The sequence below is a fragment of the Macadamia integrifolia genome, unplaced genomic scaffold (assembly GCF_013358625.1).
Source record: "Macadamia integrifolia cultivar HAES 741 unplaced genomic scaffold, SCU_Mint_v3 scaffold1584, whole genome shotgun sequence".
Lineage (NCBI taxonomy): Eukaryota > Viridiplantae > Streptophyta > Magnoliopsida > Proteales > Proteaceae > Macadamia > Macadamia integrifolia.
The window spans coordinates 79,024-94,495 of record NW_024868267.1 but is presented as its reverse complement, the minus strand read 5'-3'; the positions used below and the strand labels follow the sequence as shown (position 1 = coordinate 94,495).

Here is a 15,472-nt window from a genome sequence, read left to right as displayed (position 1 = left end):
GATCATGAGCCCATTTATTTTTTACCAAAAAATTGAGCCCATTTATTGATAATTTCCAAAACAACCATAAGGTCAGGAGATGATTTAGAAGTAATACAGAGATTTCTGGCATTCCAAATGCAGCTCAATGTATTTAATTAGTGATAAAAGGTTGGTAACCGGTGAGCAGTTTTCTAGGTAAAAAAACATATGAGGTTGAGACCATGCACCCATTTATTGATATTTTCCAAAACAACCATGGAGTTAGGAAATGATTTAGAAGTGATATATATAGAGATTTCTATCATTCTCAATGAATTAGCAAGGACTGGAAAACATAAATAAGAAAAACAAAACATCCTTGGATGATTGAGATCCTGCAAAAGTTTCTATGAAATAAAGCAGGGAGTCGGCATGGATATAATCGAGCCTTAATCCCAATAATCTTGCAATCCAAATTCTTTTTGAGAAAACACAAGGAAGAAAAAAAGCTAATCTATTTCCTTTTCATGTTTAGGAAAAGCACAAAAAAGTCATCATTTTTAGGAAACCGATTTACCTTGTCTTTTGTTGTTAAATCACAATTTAACAAGAAAATATTCATGATTAGCAGAAACTAAAGGTAACTTGAAGATATGGGAGCAATCTGATGAGTAAGTAAAGAATTAATAAGGGGTAAATTCCAAAAGGACACCATTAAAAGGAAATGTGGGAATGTAAATTAGTTTTTCAAATCAAAGAACCATTTTAGTATTTTATTTTTTATTTTTTTTATGAACATATTAAATTATTTTAGTAGTTTTTCATCTAATAATGAAAGGTGATGTTTCTAAAAATCACCAATATAAATATGAGTCATCCGTTTTTTGTCAATTCTATTCGGAGTTGGGGCAGTGAACATCTCTAAAGTATCTATATACTTGTATAGACATAAACAAGATGTGTGCTAATATAAAAAAAAAAGTGTATTTCATTGAATTGGACTCGAAAAATTAATACATTGCCAATCTAGATAATGTCCTATATATCTAATAGTCAAATTACACGTATCATCTATTAACATGGCTTAATAAATAATACAACGAGTTCAAATACATACAGAGGATGTTAGATGGGTTGTTGGAGAAACATACTAAAACCCTAAGATGGAAGCGTGAGCTTCCCAGCTCAGTGGAGGAAAACAATTTCTATAATAAGTCGCCCTAAACCACATAGTTTTTTTTTTTTACTTCAAGAATAGAAAGTAGAAACCCTCGTGGAACGATGCGCCTTTGGAACCGTGTTTGGTATGCCAACTTAGACGAAGGGTAGTTACCGATTATTTTCCCCGGCAAATACTTTTCTAACTTTTCCCGGGAAAACGTAACGGTAATCGTGAATTTCCCGAAACGAGGTAATAAACTGTCGTGTTTTTCATTTTATTTTCTCTCTCTATCTCTAGAATCCTGAAAGATTTTGGTTTCTTGGAGAAGAGAAGGAAGCCCCCCAAAAAAGGAAACTAATGGAGCAACGTCCGTGACAGTGGAAGGAAGCCGGGGACGATAAAGAGCTTATCCACCTACTTTCAGCTTCTATTCTGGGATCTAAGAAAAAAGAAGAATCTGAGCAATGGGGGATCCTGTAACTCCTATAAAAGAGAACCGATCAGAGATGGGGGTAAACCCTTCTTCTTCTTCTTCAACCTCTTCGTCACTCTTGAATCTCCCTTCTAATATGTCTCGAAGCTCTCTGTCTCTTGAAACTCCTTCGTCTTCGTCTTCTTCTTCTTCTCCTTCTTCTTCTAGGAGCCACATAGATCGCCTGTTGGGTGTAGGGATTAATCCTTCTCCTTCTAGAACAATTTATAGTGACCGCTTCATCCCTAGCAGATCTGCTTCTAATTTCGCTCTTTTTGATATCTCTCCGTCGTCGAACTCCTCGTCGGAGGGGCGCGAAGATGGGTCTGGTACTTACGCTACTCTGCTGAGGACAGTTCTCTTTGGCCCTGATTCGGGGGTTGTTTCGCCGATTACTCCTGAGAAACCCGCAGGCTTCAAAGCCCGGCATTCTCCATTGACTCACCCCAATAGGAATATTTTTAGATATAAGACCGAAACCCGACGCTCTCTCTACTCTCTCTCTCCCTTTGGCTTCGATGATACGTTGCCCGGGGTAAACCCTAGCCCGGCGAAGACTCCTCGAAAGGTTCCGAGGTCCCCTTACAAGGTAAATTTTCCTTTCAATTTCAGATTTTATTTGTTTTATTCTATCTTTGTTTTAGGTTTAATGTGTGTTCATACAGGTACTGGATGCACCTGCATTGCAAGATGATTTTTATCTGAATCTTGTGGATTGGTCTTCACATAATATGTTGGCTGTGGGGTTGGGTAACTGTGTTTATCTGTGGAATGCTTGTAGTAGCAAGGTAAGGCTTGAGCTTGTTTTACCCTTTTTATTATATGTGCTACATTGTGAAGGACTCCATTATTATTATTATAACTTACTGGAGGTTGAGACATTTTTTTGGGTACTTACAACTTGTAATATTCTGCTATTATATTTTTGGACTGCGTTTTTGCATTCCTGTAGTCTATCCTTTTATTTTGAGATCAATGGTATACCCACCTTGGCATGCTACGTATAGGTGACAAAGTTGTGCGACTTAGGAATGGATGACAATGTTTGTTCGGTAGGATGGGCACAGCGTGGAACACACCTGGCTGTTGGAACTAATGACGGAAAGCTTCAGGTAAGATAACATGGAAATCCTACATCATATTTGTTTGAAAGGGGATTACGTACTAAAGATTTTGATTATTTTTAGAGGCAAACTAAGTTATTGATGTTCCTCGTGTTTTTGTATCTAATTGGAACTTATGATCATGTTTATGATGATACACAAGTGAATTAGTTCCATCTGGCTTCGTTCTATACCTTTGACGGGGGCATATGTGCTTTCTAGAGGCCATATTTCTCGTGATGTTTACTCTTGTTTGTTTCTAATTTCTTACCAACATAAAGTACCCGGTGCACGAGGCTCCACCACTTCAGGGTTTTTGTGTGGGGGGGTCATCCTAATGTACACAGCCTTACCTTTGCTTGGAAGAGAGGCTGTTTCCGAACTCGAACCCGCGACCACTAGGTCGCAATACCGTTGTGCCAAGGTCCGCACTCTTAATTTCTTACCAACATGGTGCAAAAATAATCAATATGTGATGTACACAAGATTCAGGTAAACTAGAAGCATAGTAGCCAAAAGTGGAAGAGACATGTATAGCATTAACGCCTACTTCTGATACCTTCCTTGTGATTGATTAAGTTATATCATTTGATTGTTTTGGAGCTCATGTAAATTTGATAGTGACTGCAACAATTCAAATTATTGTCATCAAGTTGGACTTGGGTCCTTTGTTGAAAACCATTTGATCGAACTCAGTTTGACTCAACTAAGTTATATCATTTGGTTGTTTTGGAGCTCATGTAAAGTTGATAGTGACTGCAACAATTCAAATTATTGTCATCAAGTTGGACTTGTGTCCTTTGTTGAAAACTATTTGATCGAACTCAGTTTGACTCAACTGAACCTTAACCCACCAACTGCTTGGGGTTTGGTACATGAATCTAGTTCATCCAATTCTATTTGAAACCCATCCAATCAATCAGAGATCTATATACAACTATTAAACTTGCATGTTTCACTGAAGTTCTGAATATCGACATATAAGTCTCTCTCTTATTTAGACTTCAATAGTGTTTCGATTGCTGATTGGACTCTAGACTCACCTGCTGCTTCCTATTTCTGAAAGACACCACTCATTCAGAATAATGTTTCGCCCTAGTACTTTTCATGTTGACTATACCTATCATACCTGGCAGCTTCTTTTCATATCGTTTTAGTCCAAGTGATCCAGAAAATACCATTTCTCATATTTTTGTTACAAATTTCTGCATGAAACCTGTCCTCACCAAATTTTGTCAGATTTTAAAATAAAAAGACAAGTTTCCTGGTGGTAGTTGAGTTTAATGTGATTGAAATTGAAACTTTTGATATTGAAGTTGGCAACCGTAAGTAATCTGGTTTTGTAATAAAAAAGAAAGGTAATGTGGTGCAGTATTGGTACATCGATGGGGCTCCAAATCGGGTCTGAATTTGTGTCATATTCTGGCTTTATTCAAGCCCATCAATCCAGCATGTTCAATCCAATATTCTGCCTATATAATAGGGATCAACCAGCAGCTTTATTGGGGATATCGAACAGCATTAAAGAGGGAATTATTTTCCAGATTTATTTACCCCTTGACGTGCTGATTTAAGGAGATAATTTCCAGGTTTCGTCCAGTTGTGTGAGATTTGTTTGGGGAAGAAATAGTGGTAGAAGGACTTGAGAATCCCAATATGGACTTTCGTATGGATAGCTTGCATTAAATTGTTTTCTATGGAGACTAGTTCCAGATTTCGTGTGGGTCTAATGCCATATGGATGGAGTAACTTTGAAGATTAATTACCAATGCGTGGAGGAGGATTTGACAGTATATTTAGCCTACATCTTAGGAAACATTTGTTACTTAACGTAGGGGGTTTTGTTAGTTAATAGGTTTACTTATCTAATCAGAATTAAAAGCTATCTAGGATTAGTTTCCTATTTTATTTGGGTTTTTTCTTGTAACCGATTAGAGGACATTTTATTTTTAGAAGTTGTCTTAGGTTGTAATTGGGTTTTATCATAAATAAAGAGCATGGGTGCTGATCCAACCTTTCCTATCTTTCTATCTATTAATGTAGAAGCTAGTCCAACTAAGAACCAACTCTACTATAGAATCGATGTATGGCAATGGTACCAAGTGAGTGATTGCTTCATCAGTGGCAAATCACACTTGATTGAGTATTTAACAGTAGCAGATGTCTCTCTCAGAAATCGATTGGAATAGAAAAAAAAAAGATAGAATAGGTTGGATCAAGCCTCTCACCCACTCATAAGTCTCTCACCTCACTGCATCTCACAGCACCATGATCAAACTGACGAAACTCATATTTTCTCGATCTCGTTGGCCGAATCTGTCCAGCCCCCATGATATTTAATTTTAATAAAACCCAATTACAATCTAAGACAAATTCTAGAAATAAAATTGCTCTAATCAGTTACAAGATAAAACCCAAATAAAATAGGAAACTAATCCTAGGTAGCTTCTAATTCTGATTAGATAAAAGTAAACCTATTAAGTAACAAAAACCCCTACAAAGAGCATCCCAATGCATGAAGGTCCTGCTACTACAGGGTCTGGGATGGGCAAATGCCGCAAATGTACGCAGCCTTACTTCCCTCTTTGTGGAGAGGCTGTTTCCATGTTTCAAACCCGCAACCTGATGGTTGCAATATCACAACTTAACCGTTGCACCAAGGCTCGCCCACTTAACAAATCTTTCCTAAAATATAGGACTAATGAAACTATTAAATACTCCTCCACACATTGGCAATTAATCTTCAAAGTTACCTCTTTCTAGCTGGCATTAGACCCACACGAAATCTGAAACCAATCTCCCTTGAAAATAGCCTATGCAAGCTGTCCATACGCAAGTTCATATTAGGATTCTCAAGTCCTTCTACCGCTATTTCTTTCCCAAAAAGATCTCACACAACTGGATGAAACCTGGAAATTATCTCCTTAAATCTGTAATTCGAGGGCTAAATAAATCTGGAAATAACTCTCTTTAATGCTGGCCGATATCCACATTGAAGCTGCACTTTGAACATGCTGGATCGATGGACTTGAATAGACCCAGAATATGACCCAAATTCAGACCCGATTTGGAGCCCCACAGCTTTTAAGAGGTTCCAAGGTCTAGTTCTTATTAGTGGCCGCTGACTAAAAGATGGTTGTGAGGGACTCCATGCTTGGAAATCTACTAGCTTTACCGATATGATAAATTGTATCCTTTTGTCATTTCCGTTTAGCCCCTTTTGAGCCCTTTGATTTCAGCTAAGAAAATTATTATTCTTTGAGAAAGAAAACGGAGAAAGCCAAAGCGGTTAGTCCATTGAGGATTTTAAGTTCCTGATTGATGGTCATGCATGTTTTGTCATCTTCCTGGAGGCAGCAGTTAGTTTGGGGGAGGGGAGGGGGACCCTTTTTTCTTTCATCTTGAAAGGGATCAGCTTCCAGAGAGCTTTCCAAGTCTGTTAACTCTAGTTTATGGTTCTGGCTGGGTTTTGTAATATTAATGGCTGCTGATGTTAAAATGATTAAGACTAACGACTGCCTTCGCTTCAATCATTTTGGTGTGCCAAGTAATCTGTTGTCTATGATTTAGTGACAGAATCAACTGGTTTGAGAGACGTGTTGACAGCCATGCTGAATTATGGAGATTGTTTCCATAGCCTTTTCCGAGCAATGAGTAGGTATTGATGTAGGATAGATAATAGATTGGAGAATTACACCTACACTTGTGATGGCTGTCAATTGTCATTAGGTTGGGTATTATATCAAACACATGCTGGAAAGAACCGATGGGCTACTGAAAACTGATTGGTTTGAGTCAACCGGGATATTAGTGAAAGATAATAGTCTACAGATTGATTTTAAACTTCAAATAACACCATATTGAAAGTTAATAGTTTATGCAAAAACTACTAGTGTGAAGACGTAAGTTTGAATCTAAGGGTGGTCACTTTGTGCAAAAAATGCTGATGGTTAGGACTGACCCCAGTCCACCCCTCCCGGGACCCTGCTAAAGTGATGATATTAGCCCTAGACCTTTAAATACTATGAATGTGCAAGGTTGAAAGAAGGAAGCTGTAATGAAGTCAAGCAAGAAAATTATAGATATTTTAATTAAGAAACTTAACAGAAACCAAGTAAATATAATTCTATAGCTTGTGCTAGATTACAAAAGGTTAAAAAACTTAGGAGTTTCTAAATTCTTATCTTTTGGGCCTCACAACAAACTAATCTCTTTAATTAAAACAGAGAACTTGTATACCCTTATTGGACTAGACTTTTGGGCTTTATGATAGATCCCCGTGACAAGTAAACCTAATAAAATTAAAAGCACATAACCAAGTAATACCGAAACAGGACTCATTCTTGAAGTATGACTACTTGATTTCATGTGTATATATTATTAATGAAGTCTCCTACTTACTAACTCAAGTCGGACTCTTAATGACTAATAAGGTTTTATACATCCTGGACCTTTTTGACTTAATAAAAGAACATATGGAAAAACTCACAGAGACTCTTGGAATGGGGGACTTAAAATAATATAAAATACTCACATTTAACTTATCCTTAGACCTAAATTGCCCCATCGAACCTTTGTAAGGTTTAAGTACTGATTACTAAAGACTTTCATACAGACACAATAACATTAGTCTAATAGCTGATTGCTTTGTCGCCCTAGGTTGGTCCTAAGCTATTTAGCAAGAACACAGACATGGCCCATGGGTGCACGTTTCAGGCATAGATGTGGGGTGTAGGACATGGTGTGACAATCATGGTTTCAGAGATTGATAATGTGTCATCTTGATTGCCTGATCTGGACTAGTATCATTCGATTCATTCCAGAACGATTCAGTATGGGATGGGAGTGGAGTGCCAGTACATTAATTTTCCTATCTTTGGGTCGTCCAGTCCAGTGGTATTGCCCAATCCAGGTCACCTCAGCCCCAGAATGATCAGCAGTAAAATTACTGATCTTTAAAACCTTGGTGAAAATGATGCACACATATATAAAAAATAGAAATGTTGGTGCCAACTGTCCAATTTGACAATCAGCAAGTTTAAAAAAAAAATGATGTTTAGAGAGTAGAGAGTCCCCAGTTGGCTATATTTAATATGGGATCCCCTCAGTGTGATTAACAAACTTTGTTTTTGCAATAACTGCCCCATAATATGGAGTTAACATGTATCTATAGAGTCTCCAACTTATTAGCTCGAACTAACAATTTTACTGACTAATACTCTGTTATGTTTTGACTTAATAAAAGAAATTACCCGTGCCAGTACATTAATTTTCCTCTCATTGGGTTGTCCAGTCCAGTGGTATTGCCCAATCCAGATCACCCCAGCCCAGAATGATCAGCAGTAAAAATTACTGATCTTTAAAACCTTGGTGAAAATGATGCATAAATAAAAATAGGAATGTTGGTGCCAAGTGTCCAATATGACAATCGTCTAGTTTAAAAAAAAAAAAATGAAGTTTAGGGAGTAGGGAGTCTTCAGTTGGCTATATTTAATATGGGATCCTCTCAGTGTGATTAACAAACTTTGTTTTTGCAAAAACTGCCCATAATATGGAGTATAGAATCTCCAAGTTATTAGCTCGAACTAACACTTTTACTGTCTAATACTCTGTTATGTTTTGACTTAATAAAAGAAATTTACCCCCCTCCCCCAAAAAAAATCCCAGTGACTAACTTAAAATATTTGAAAGAAAATTACCACAGTAAACTACTTCTAGGACCTAATTTAGTTATTGAGCCTTTACAAGGTCTAAGTACAGGCTTAAATACTTTAGGTTCAATTTCCATTCAAGTCGGCCTATCCTTGTTTCTACAGTTGTGAGATTGGTCCTAATCTATTTCACAAGGTAACAGGTGTGGTTGTTGTTTTTAGACATAGTTGGGTTTCTGAGATGGTGTTTAACTTATATAGGCTTATCTTGAACTATAATGTGGGTGTCAAGTGTCCAGTACAACAAAATTTTGAAACTTGAAGTGTCCTTGGCACATAGGATACAAAACAGTAGTGTTGATTAAATTTCAATGTCTTTAAGCTCTGAATATATGGATTTTTGAAAATATGTGAATCAACACTTTTCTCCTGACTTCATGTTTATGTCTTCTACATAATTATCATAAGAAATTTGTCCGTTTGCTTATTAGGGAATCTTCTCCCAAAGGTTTCATCACTGCATATAATGCTTCTGATGTAGATAAGTCACATGGGCTTATTTTATTGCAAATAAGCCTTGGGTTGTGTTATATATGTGTTGGGCCTTTGATCCCATGGGTTTTCTTTGAAATGGACCACTTTAATGGGCCTAAAATATTGGTAGAAGGTAGAAAAACGGGATTTAATTAGTTGCTATTTAATTCAATAAAGGCCCATTAGGCCATTGGTCGGTTGTAAAGTCCTATATGGACTATTAGTTAGTTAGTTCTACTCTATGTTGGAGTCATAAAGTCAAGTCCTAGTCCTATTTTGAATTCCTAGTTGTAGTAGGAGTGTCTAGTCCTATTGGGAAACTAGCTCCTAGTTGTGGTAGGAGTGTCTAGTCCTATTGAGAAACTAACTCCTAAGTAGTTTGATTGCTATTCTGCCCTCTATAAATAGAGGAGCCTATGTACTGATAATTGGAGATTTGAATGAATGAATTATTGAGTGATTACTCTTTAGCTAAAAAACTGTTATTGAGAGGTGAGATGCCTAAACCTTTGAGGGGTGTGATACCCAAAACTTGAGGGGTGAGATACCCATTCCTTTATTCTCTTTCACCCTTCTCAACCCTCCATCGATCATTCTTTTTCTATTTTTAGTTGATGTAGATAAGTCATATGGGCTTATTTTATTGCAAATAAGCATTGGGTTGTGTTATATATGTGTTGGGCCTTTGATCCCATGGGTTTTCTTTGAAATTGACCACTTTAATGGGCCTAAAATATTGGTAGAAGGTAAAAAAACGGGATTTAATTCATTCATTCAAATCTCCAATTATCAGTACATAGACTCCTCTATTTATAGAGGGCAGAATAACAATCAAACTACTTAGGAGCTAGTTTCCCAATAGGACTAGACACTCCTACTACAACTAGGAGCTAGTTTCCCAATAGGACTAGACACTCCTACTACAACTAGGAATTCAAAATAGGACTAGGACTTGACTTTATGACTCCAACATAGAGTAGAACTAGCTAACTAATAGTCCATATAGGACTTTACAATCGACCAATGGCCTAATAGGCCTTTATTGAATTAAATAGCAACTAACTAAACTAATGAATTAAATCCCGTTTTTCTACCTTCTACCAATATTTTAGGCCCATTAAAGTGGCCAATTTCAAAGAAAACCCATGGGATCAAAGGCCCAACACATATATAACACAACCCAAGGCTTATTTGCAATAAAATAAGCCCATGTGACTTATCTACATCAGCTTCTTTGTGAAGTATATTGTTCCATGGTTTTTTGGAGCATTTGTTATTAAGGCAACGAAAATTGTTGTTCATTTTACTTATGTTACGTAACTGGTACTTTGCATTAATAAATCCACTTAACCTATGGGGTTCTAATCTTTGGGTAGTTTGTTTACTATTTTTTGACATTATCAGATCTGAACTCCACCAGGTTTTACATTTTTTGAACTTGGAGAAAACCTCAACTTTATTCATAATAAGATGAGTTTGTGGTGAAAAGCTTGTTTTGATTTCATTTTTGTAAGTCTTAGATTTTATTAAGGATTAAAAGGGCTTTATTATACTTTACAAGACCCAGCACAGCTAGACAAAACCCGAAACCTCCTTCTAATGTCCCATTGTTCCTTCAGCGCAGTGATGCTAATAACAAGCCTGGGAGAGAGCCATTGTGAAACCTTGTGGTCCTTGAGTATACCTGTCACTGTTATTTGAATTTGAATGATTTAGAATCAAGAATTTCCTCTAGAAGATTTCAACTTGTTTGGTTCATAAATTTCACCTGAGTTGGTACAGCAGACTTGTGTTTGAAAACTGGTTTCAAGTAACATCTCACTGCTTACCACGTTTCCGGTCCATACACATAAACACAAATTTCTTCAGGAAGATTTTTTTACTAAGAAATATTTCTGTGAGTAACTAGCTCGAATGAGACCTCAATAGATCCCTGTTGTTGAGGGAAAAGGCTTTTTATGTCTTCTTGGATCTAAATAGTTCCAGAGTCCAGGTTGTCAATATGTTGCCTAGGCGCTGCTTAGGCACCAGGGAGGTTGTGAAGATCACGGCATTCAGTCGCTTTACTGTCTAGGCACCCTAACTAATAAAAAAAATCTGGAAACAGGGCCAGAAAATGGAAACCCCAGGGGAAGGGTTTTAAATAGAGGGGAAACAGGGAGAATAAATAAGCTGATTATGAGGAGGATAAGATAAAGCAAACACTTGGATCTTTACATTTAATGACTGAAAAAATATCGTTTGGTTATTATACGTAAGTTCTTGTACTTTTATATTTAAAGGAAACAGATTCTCCATTTTACACATAAGTCCTCCCTATTAAAACTGAAGGGTAAGAAAAATGATATTTTACAGCTAAACCCCTAACTTTACATGGCATTCTTTGTTCAACTAGGTGATGCCTAGTGCCTGGCCACCGCCTTGCCTCTCCTTGGAACTGTGATAACTAATGCTCTTCCCTCTTCGTTCTTTATTGGAGTTAATGGAACTTGTTGGAATCTTTATGAAGTTGATCATGAAAATGAATAATCACTATTTATTTCTTAAATTCTGTTTACGAGAATCCTGGCAACTGAAGATTATGCATCATGTCCATTATGTCCTACTTGTCAAACTTTCCCTAAATGATTGACTAATATCCTCTATAGATATTACTGAAAGAGATACAATTGCCTTGATATCCTTAGGGCCTTGATAACTCACCACTTTTTTTTCCTAGTATATCATATGTTGAAAGAACATTCTATTTTTAAACATCTTCTTCTTGCAAATGCTATCATAGTTTATTAGATTGTTTTACATTTAGGAATGATTAAGAGATGCCATTCAGTTCACACACAGTTCCTGTTCTTGATCATGATTGTTTAAGGTTATTCCATTTCCGGTTCACTTAATAATTGAAGTATCAAATGTTCTTTTACCTTTATGTTAGATGTATAGCACATTATCATGTGGTAAGTCACCTGAAAATCAATCGATTGTTTTAAATATCCTTTGTGCAGATTTGGGATGCATCTCGGTGTAAGAGGGTAAGGACTATGGAGGGCCATCAGTTGCGGGTTGGGGCTCTTGCCTGGAGTTCGTCCTTGTTGTCTTCAGGCAGCCGGGACAAGACTATTCTTCAACGTGATATACGTGCTCAGGATGATTTTGTTAACAAGCTCCCTGGGCACAAGTCAGAGGTTAGAATCAGATCAACTTTGGTGCAGCTTATTTGTAATGTAAACTCTTTAGGGCATCTTATGTTCGAGTTCTGAATGAATTTATGCGTTTTCGTCCATAATGATCCCTTTTTATGAATAATATTTATTCTATTTGTTGAATGTTATTGCCATTGCTTATTTTGTTAACCTATAAATCAAATGGATTTGATCTAGGTTTGTGGACTGAAATGGTCATACGATAACCGGCAGCTGGCATCTGGAGGGAATGATAATAGAGTGAGTGACTTTGGTTTCAATCCCCCTTTCTCTCTCCCCCTCCACCCCCTGCCCCCTGCCCCCTCTCCCTCCACCACCCCATCCGCACCCCAACCCCCCCCCCCCCAAAAAAAAAAAAAAAAAAAAAATTCAGGGGAAAAAGTTTCCCAGATGCTTGGTAGGGATTGATTAATGTATTACATTCCGATTTCCGGGGACAATGGATAACTTTTTAATCATAATATTCTTTCCTCTTTGCAGCTTTTTGTTTGGAACCAACATTCAACCCAACCTGTATTAAAGTACTGTGAACACACAGCAGCTGTAAAAGCGATTGCATGGTCCCCACATTTTCATGGGGTTTTAGCATCTGGTGGTGGTACAGCAGACCGATGTATACGTTTCTGGAACACAACCACAAACTCACACTTGAGTTGCATGGACACTGGCAGTCAGGTTATATTTTTGTCCTTATCGTACCTTTTCTTCTTATAAGGATCTCCATCTGTTATGTGCTTCTGTATTTGCAATAATATGTATGGTATACCGCTTAAGTTGTTTTTTTTGGGTTAACACTTAAATTTCTTCAAAATCAGGTTCACAGCGTCAATTTTCATTTAGTTGGGGAAATCGACATGGTTACATATGCCAGATCCTCCAACCAACCTTGAAGAATTACAGCTAAAACTTTGCTGGTTCACTTGTCAAAAATTCTGAATAAATGGTTTCAAGAAATCAACAATTTAAGTTGACATTCCAAATCTTGATCACAAGTACTCTGGTTTCAAATCTCTGGTCAACAAAAGAACCTCACATGTAGAGGCTTACTGACTCTCTGTTGCTGACAATGCAACAATAAAATAATGTGGTTCTAAGAGGAATATTTTATATGATATCTAAGAGGCATGTTGATCGTAACTGACATCCATGCTTGAAGATGAATTTGGATGCTCAAAAGTATGTTTACACTGGGTATGTTAGTTAAAATTTAGGTGGTGGTTGTGATTAAATGGCTTGCATAAGGGTGTGGGTGCCCATTTACTGATCAACAGACTGAATGCATGTTCGTTCATCTCTCTCCTTGTCTTTACTAGGATAATTTTATGCTAATCCCCACTGTGCCATTGGTACAGGTATGCAACTTGGTGTGGTCTAAGAATGTCAATGAACTAGTTAGCACCCATGGCTACTCTCAAAACCAAATAATCGTCTGGAGATATCCTACAATGTCAAAGGTACTTCGTATCAGAATACTCATTTTTTTTTTTTTTTTTTTATGAACAACTGCCTATGTACTAACTGGATTCTACAATTTTTGTCACTGTAGTTGGCAACACTTACTGGGCATACATATAGAGTTCTTTATCTTGCAATCTCACCTGATGGTCAGGTAGTTTAAATTCCTTTCTTTGAATTCATTTTTCTTTGTTGATTGACAAGCCGCATTACCATTCCATTTCCCTTTTTCTTTTCACAAATTTAATAATTGTCATTTTCATCAGACAATTGTCACGGGGGCAGGAGATGAGACACTTAGATTCTGGAATGTATTCCCCTCTCCAAAGTCTCAAGTAAGTACTGCCTACTGTGTTGGGTGCATCATTCAGATCTTAACATCTACTTTTTCTGGTTCTCTTTCACCATTTAGTTACAGAAACTAAATCCATTTGATCTTTATGTTTAAGAAAAGAGGGCTATCTACTTGTCTATGCTGATGAAATTGTTAATTGCAGAATAGTGACAGTGACATTGGTGCATCATCTTTTGGAAGAACTCAAATCCGTTGATTTCTGCTGCCATTAACATCAAGACTACTATTGCAATCCCAAGGATAAGGAGAAAGAGAGCTTTTCATTCTAGGTTTGGCGTTTATGATATAGAGAAACATCAAACAGCTTGTGTTAAAATGAACCTGTTACCCAATCAGAAATTGAAGGAATGTAGAAGAGTAACAATGCAAGGGCGACTGGTGAAATTATCTCCTATGGTTCTTGGCAAAAACTGGAATCTTTGGTTTGTTCACCCCTTTCAGAGATATTGATGTATAGTAGGGGTTGTTGGCAAATCCTTGTTGGCTTCTCCCTTTGCATGTACAATGGACAGAAAAAGACTTCTTGATTGATAGAACATCTTGATGTATTCCGTGATTTTGTAAAGAAGTTAATTTTTTTTCTTGCGGCCTTCAAATCACAAGCACCTATTTATTAAGTTCTTATCTATGTGAGCATCTTTCGAACCAAAGAGTTCATGTGTTTATTTAGGGACCTGTTGGCTCTTGCAAATTTAGTTTGCGTTGACCTTTATCTGACTGGTTTCCTACCCAGATTCCATTGTCGAAAGAATTTTCTGGTGAAAGCGGGTTTTGCTAGTGCCTCATGCACAGAAATCCTCTGTTGGGAGGCAGTGAATTGCAGTGAGCATCCAACAGTTGATTTGTCGGGTTTCTTCCAGCTATTGGATCCTAACCGTTACTCATTGCTCATTGCAGTCCACGAACTCACAGCAACAACTGGGAGTCCGTCACAGTCCTTTTCGGACGGACATGACCTTTATAAGAAAAGAATGAAAAAAATGATGTGCCGGAAGTACTGAACAGAATAAACTGCTATCAAATGGAAACTTTTATAATCATTGTCTAAAATGATTTTATAATCAAATTCAAAACATTTCAATTATGGTTTTTCGTGTTTCTACATTTTGCAATCAAATTTCTTGGGTTTAAGAAAGAAAATAGAGATTCTGTTTGAAAAGTGTGATTCCCATGTTCAGTAGGAGTTTAAGGTGGTGAGCGATGACACCAATCATGCATTGAGCCCAATATGGTTTTGTGGACTCCATGGAGTGTGGATTTGTCTCAAATTGGATATAGTTAAGGCCCAACAAAAGGGGTGGCAATTGGGTGGGTTGAATGATCTATCACAACCCATCAATCTCTTTTAGTTACAACTGTGAGGGTAGTAGCTCACTTTTAGGAAAACACACACAATCTGTATGGTTAGCATTTTCATTTAGGTAAAATCTGTATGGGGAAATGAACGCTCCCTAATCTCATGGTTCATGCGTCAGCACAGGGTTAATGAGGAGTGGCACATGAGCATTAACACGGGTGGATTTTTAAGATTTCATAGAGGTGGGGGCATCATTTCACCACCTTTTATGTCTGGGCGCAA

General features: G+C 37.2%; 1 protein-coding gene across 1 annotated transcript; it reads left to right on the top strand.

Moving 5' to 3' along the window:
- The first annotated feature begins 1,406 nt into the window (after positions 1-1,406).
- LOC122064258 (protein FIZZY-RELATED 2-like) lies at positions 1,407-14,489 on the top strand. Its single transcript, XM_042627970.1, has 10 exons — positions 1,407-2,184; positions 2,261-2,383; positions 2,603-2,707; positions 11,886-12,065; positions 12,261-12,323; positions 12,564-12,758; positions 13,436-13,537; positions 13,630-13,692; positions 13,805-13,873; positions 14,036-14,489. Exons 1-10 carry the CDS (start codon positions 1,588-1,590, stop codon positions 14,087-14,089), a joined length of 1,551 nt encoding a protein of 516 aa, XP_042483904.1. The 5' UTR covers positions 1,407-1,587; the 3' UTR covers positions 14,090-14,489.
- Positions 14,490-15,472: the final 983 nt, after the last annotated feature.

Bases quoted from the DNA above. Each gene is read 5' to 3' on its own strand.
- LOC122064258 (XM_042627970.1), top strand. From the start codon at position 1,588: ATGGGGGATCCTGTAACTCCTATAAAAGAGAACCGATCAGAGATGGGG. The intron at 2,185-2,260 runs GTAAATTTTCCT...GTGTTCATACAG, and splicing joins TTCCGAGGTCCCCTTACAAG to GTACTGGATGCACCTGCATT. The intron at 2,384-2,602 runs GTAAGGCTTGAG...TGCTACGTATAG, and splicing joins GGAATGCTTGTAGTAGCAAG to GTGACAAAGTTGTGCGACTT.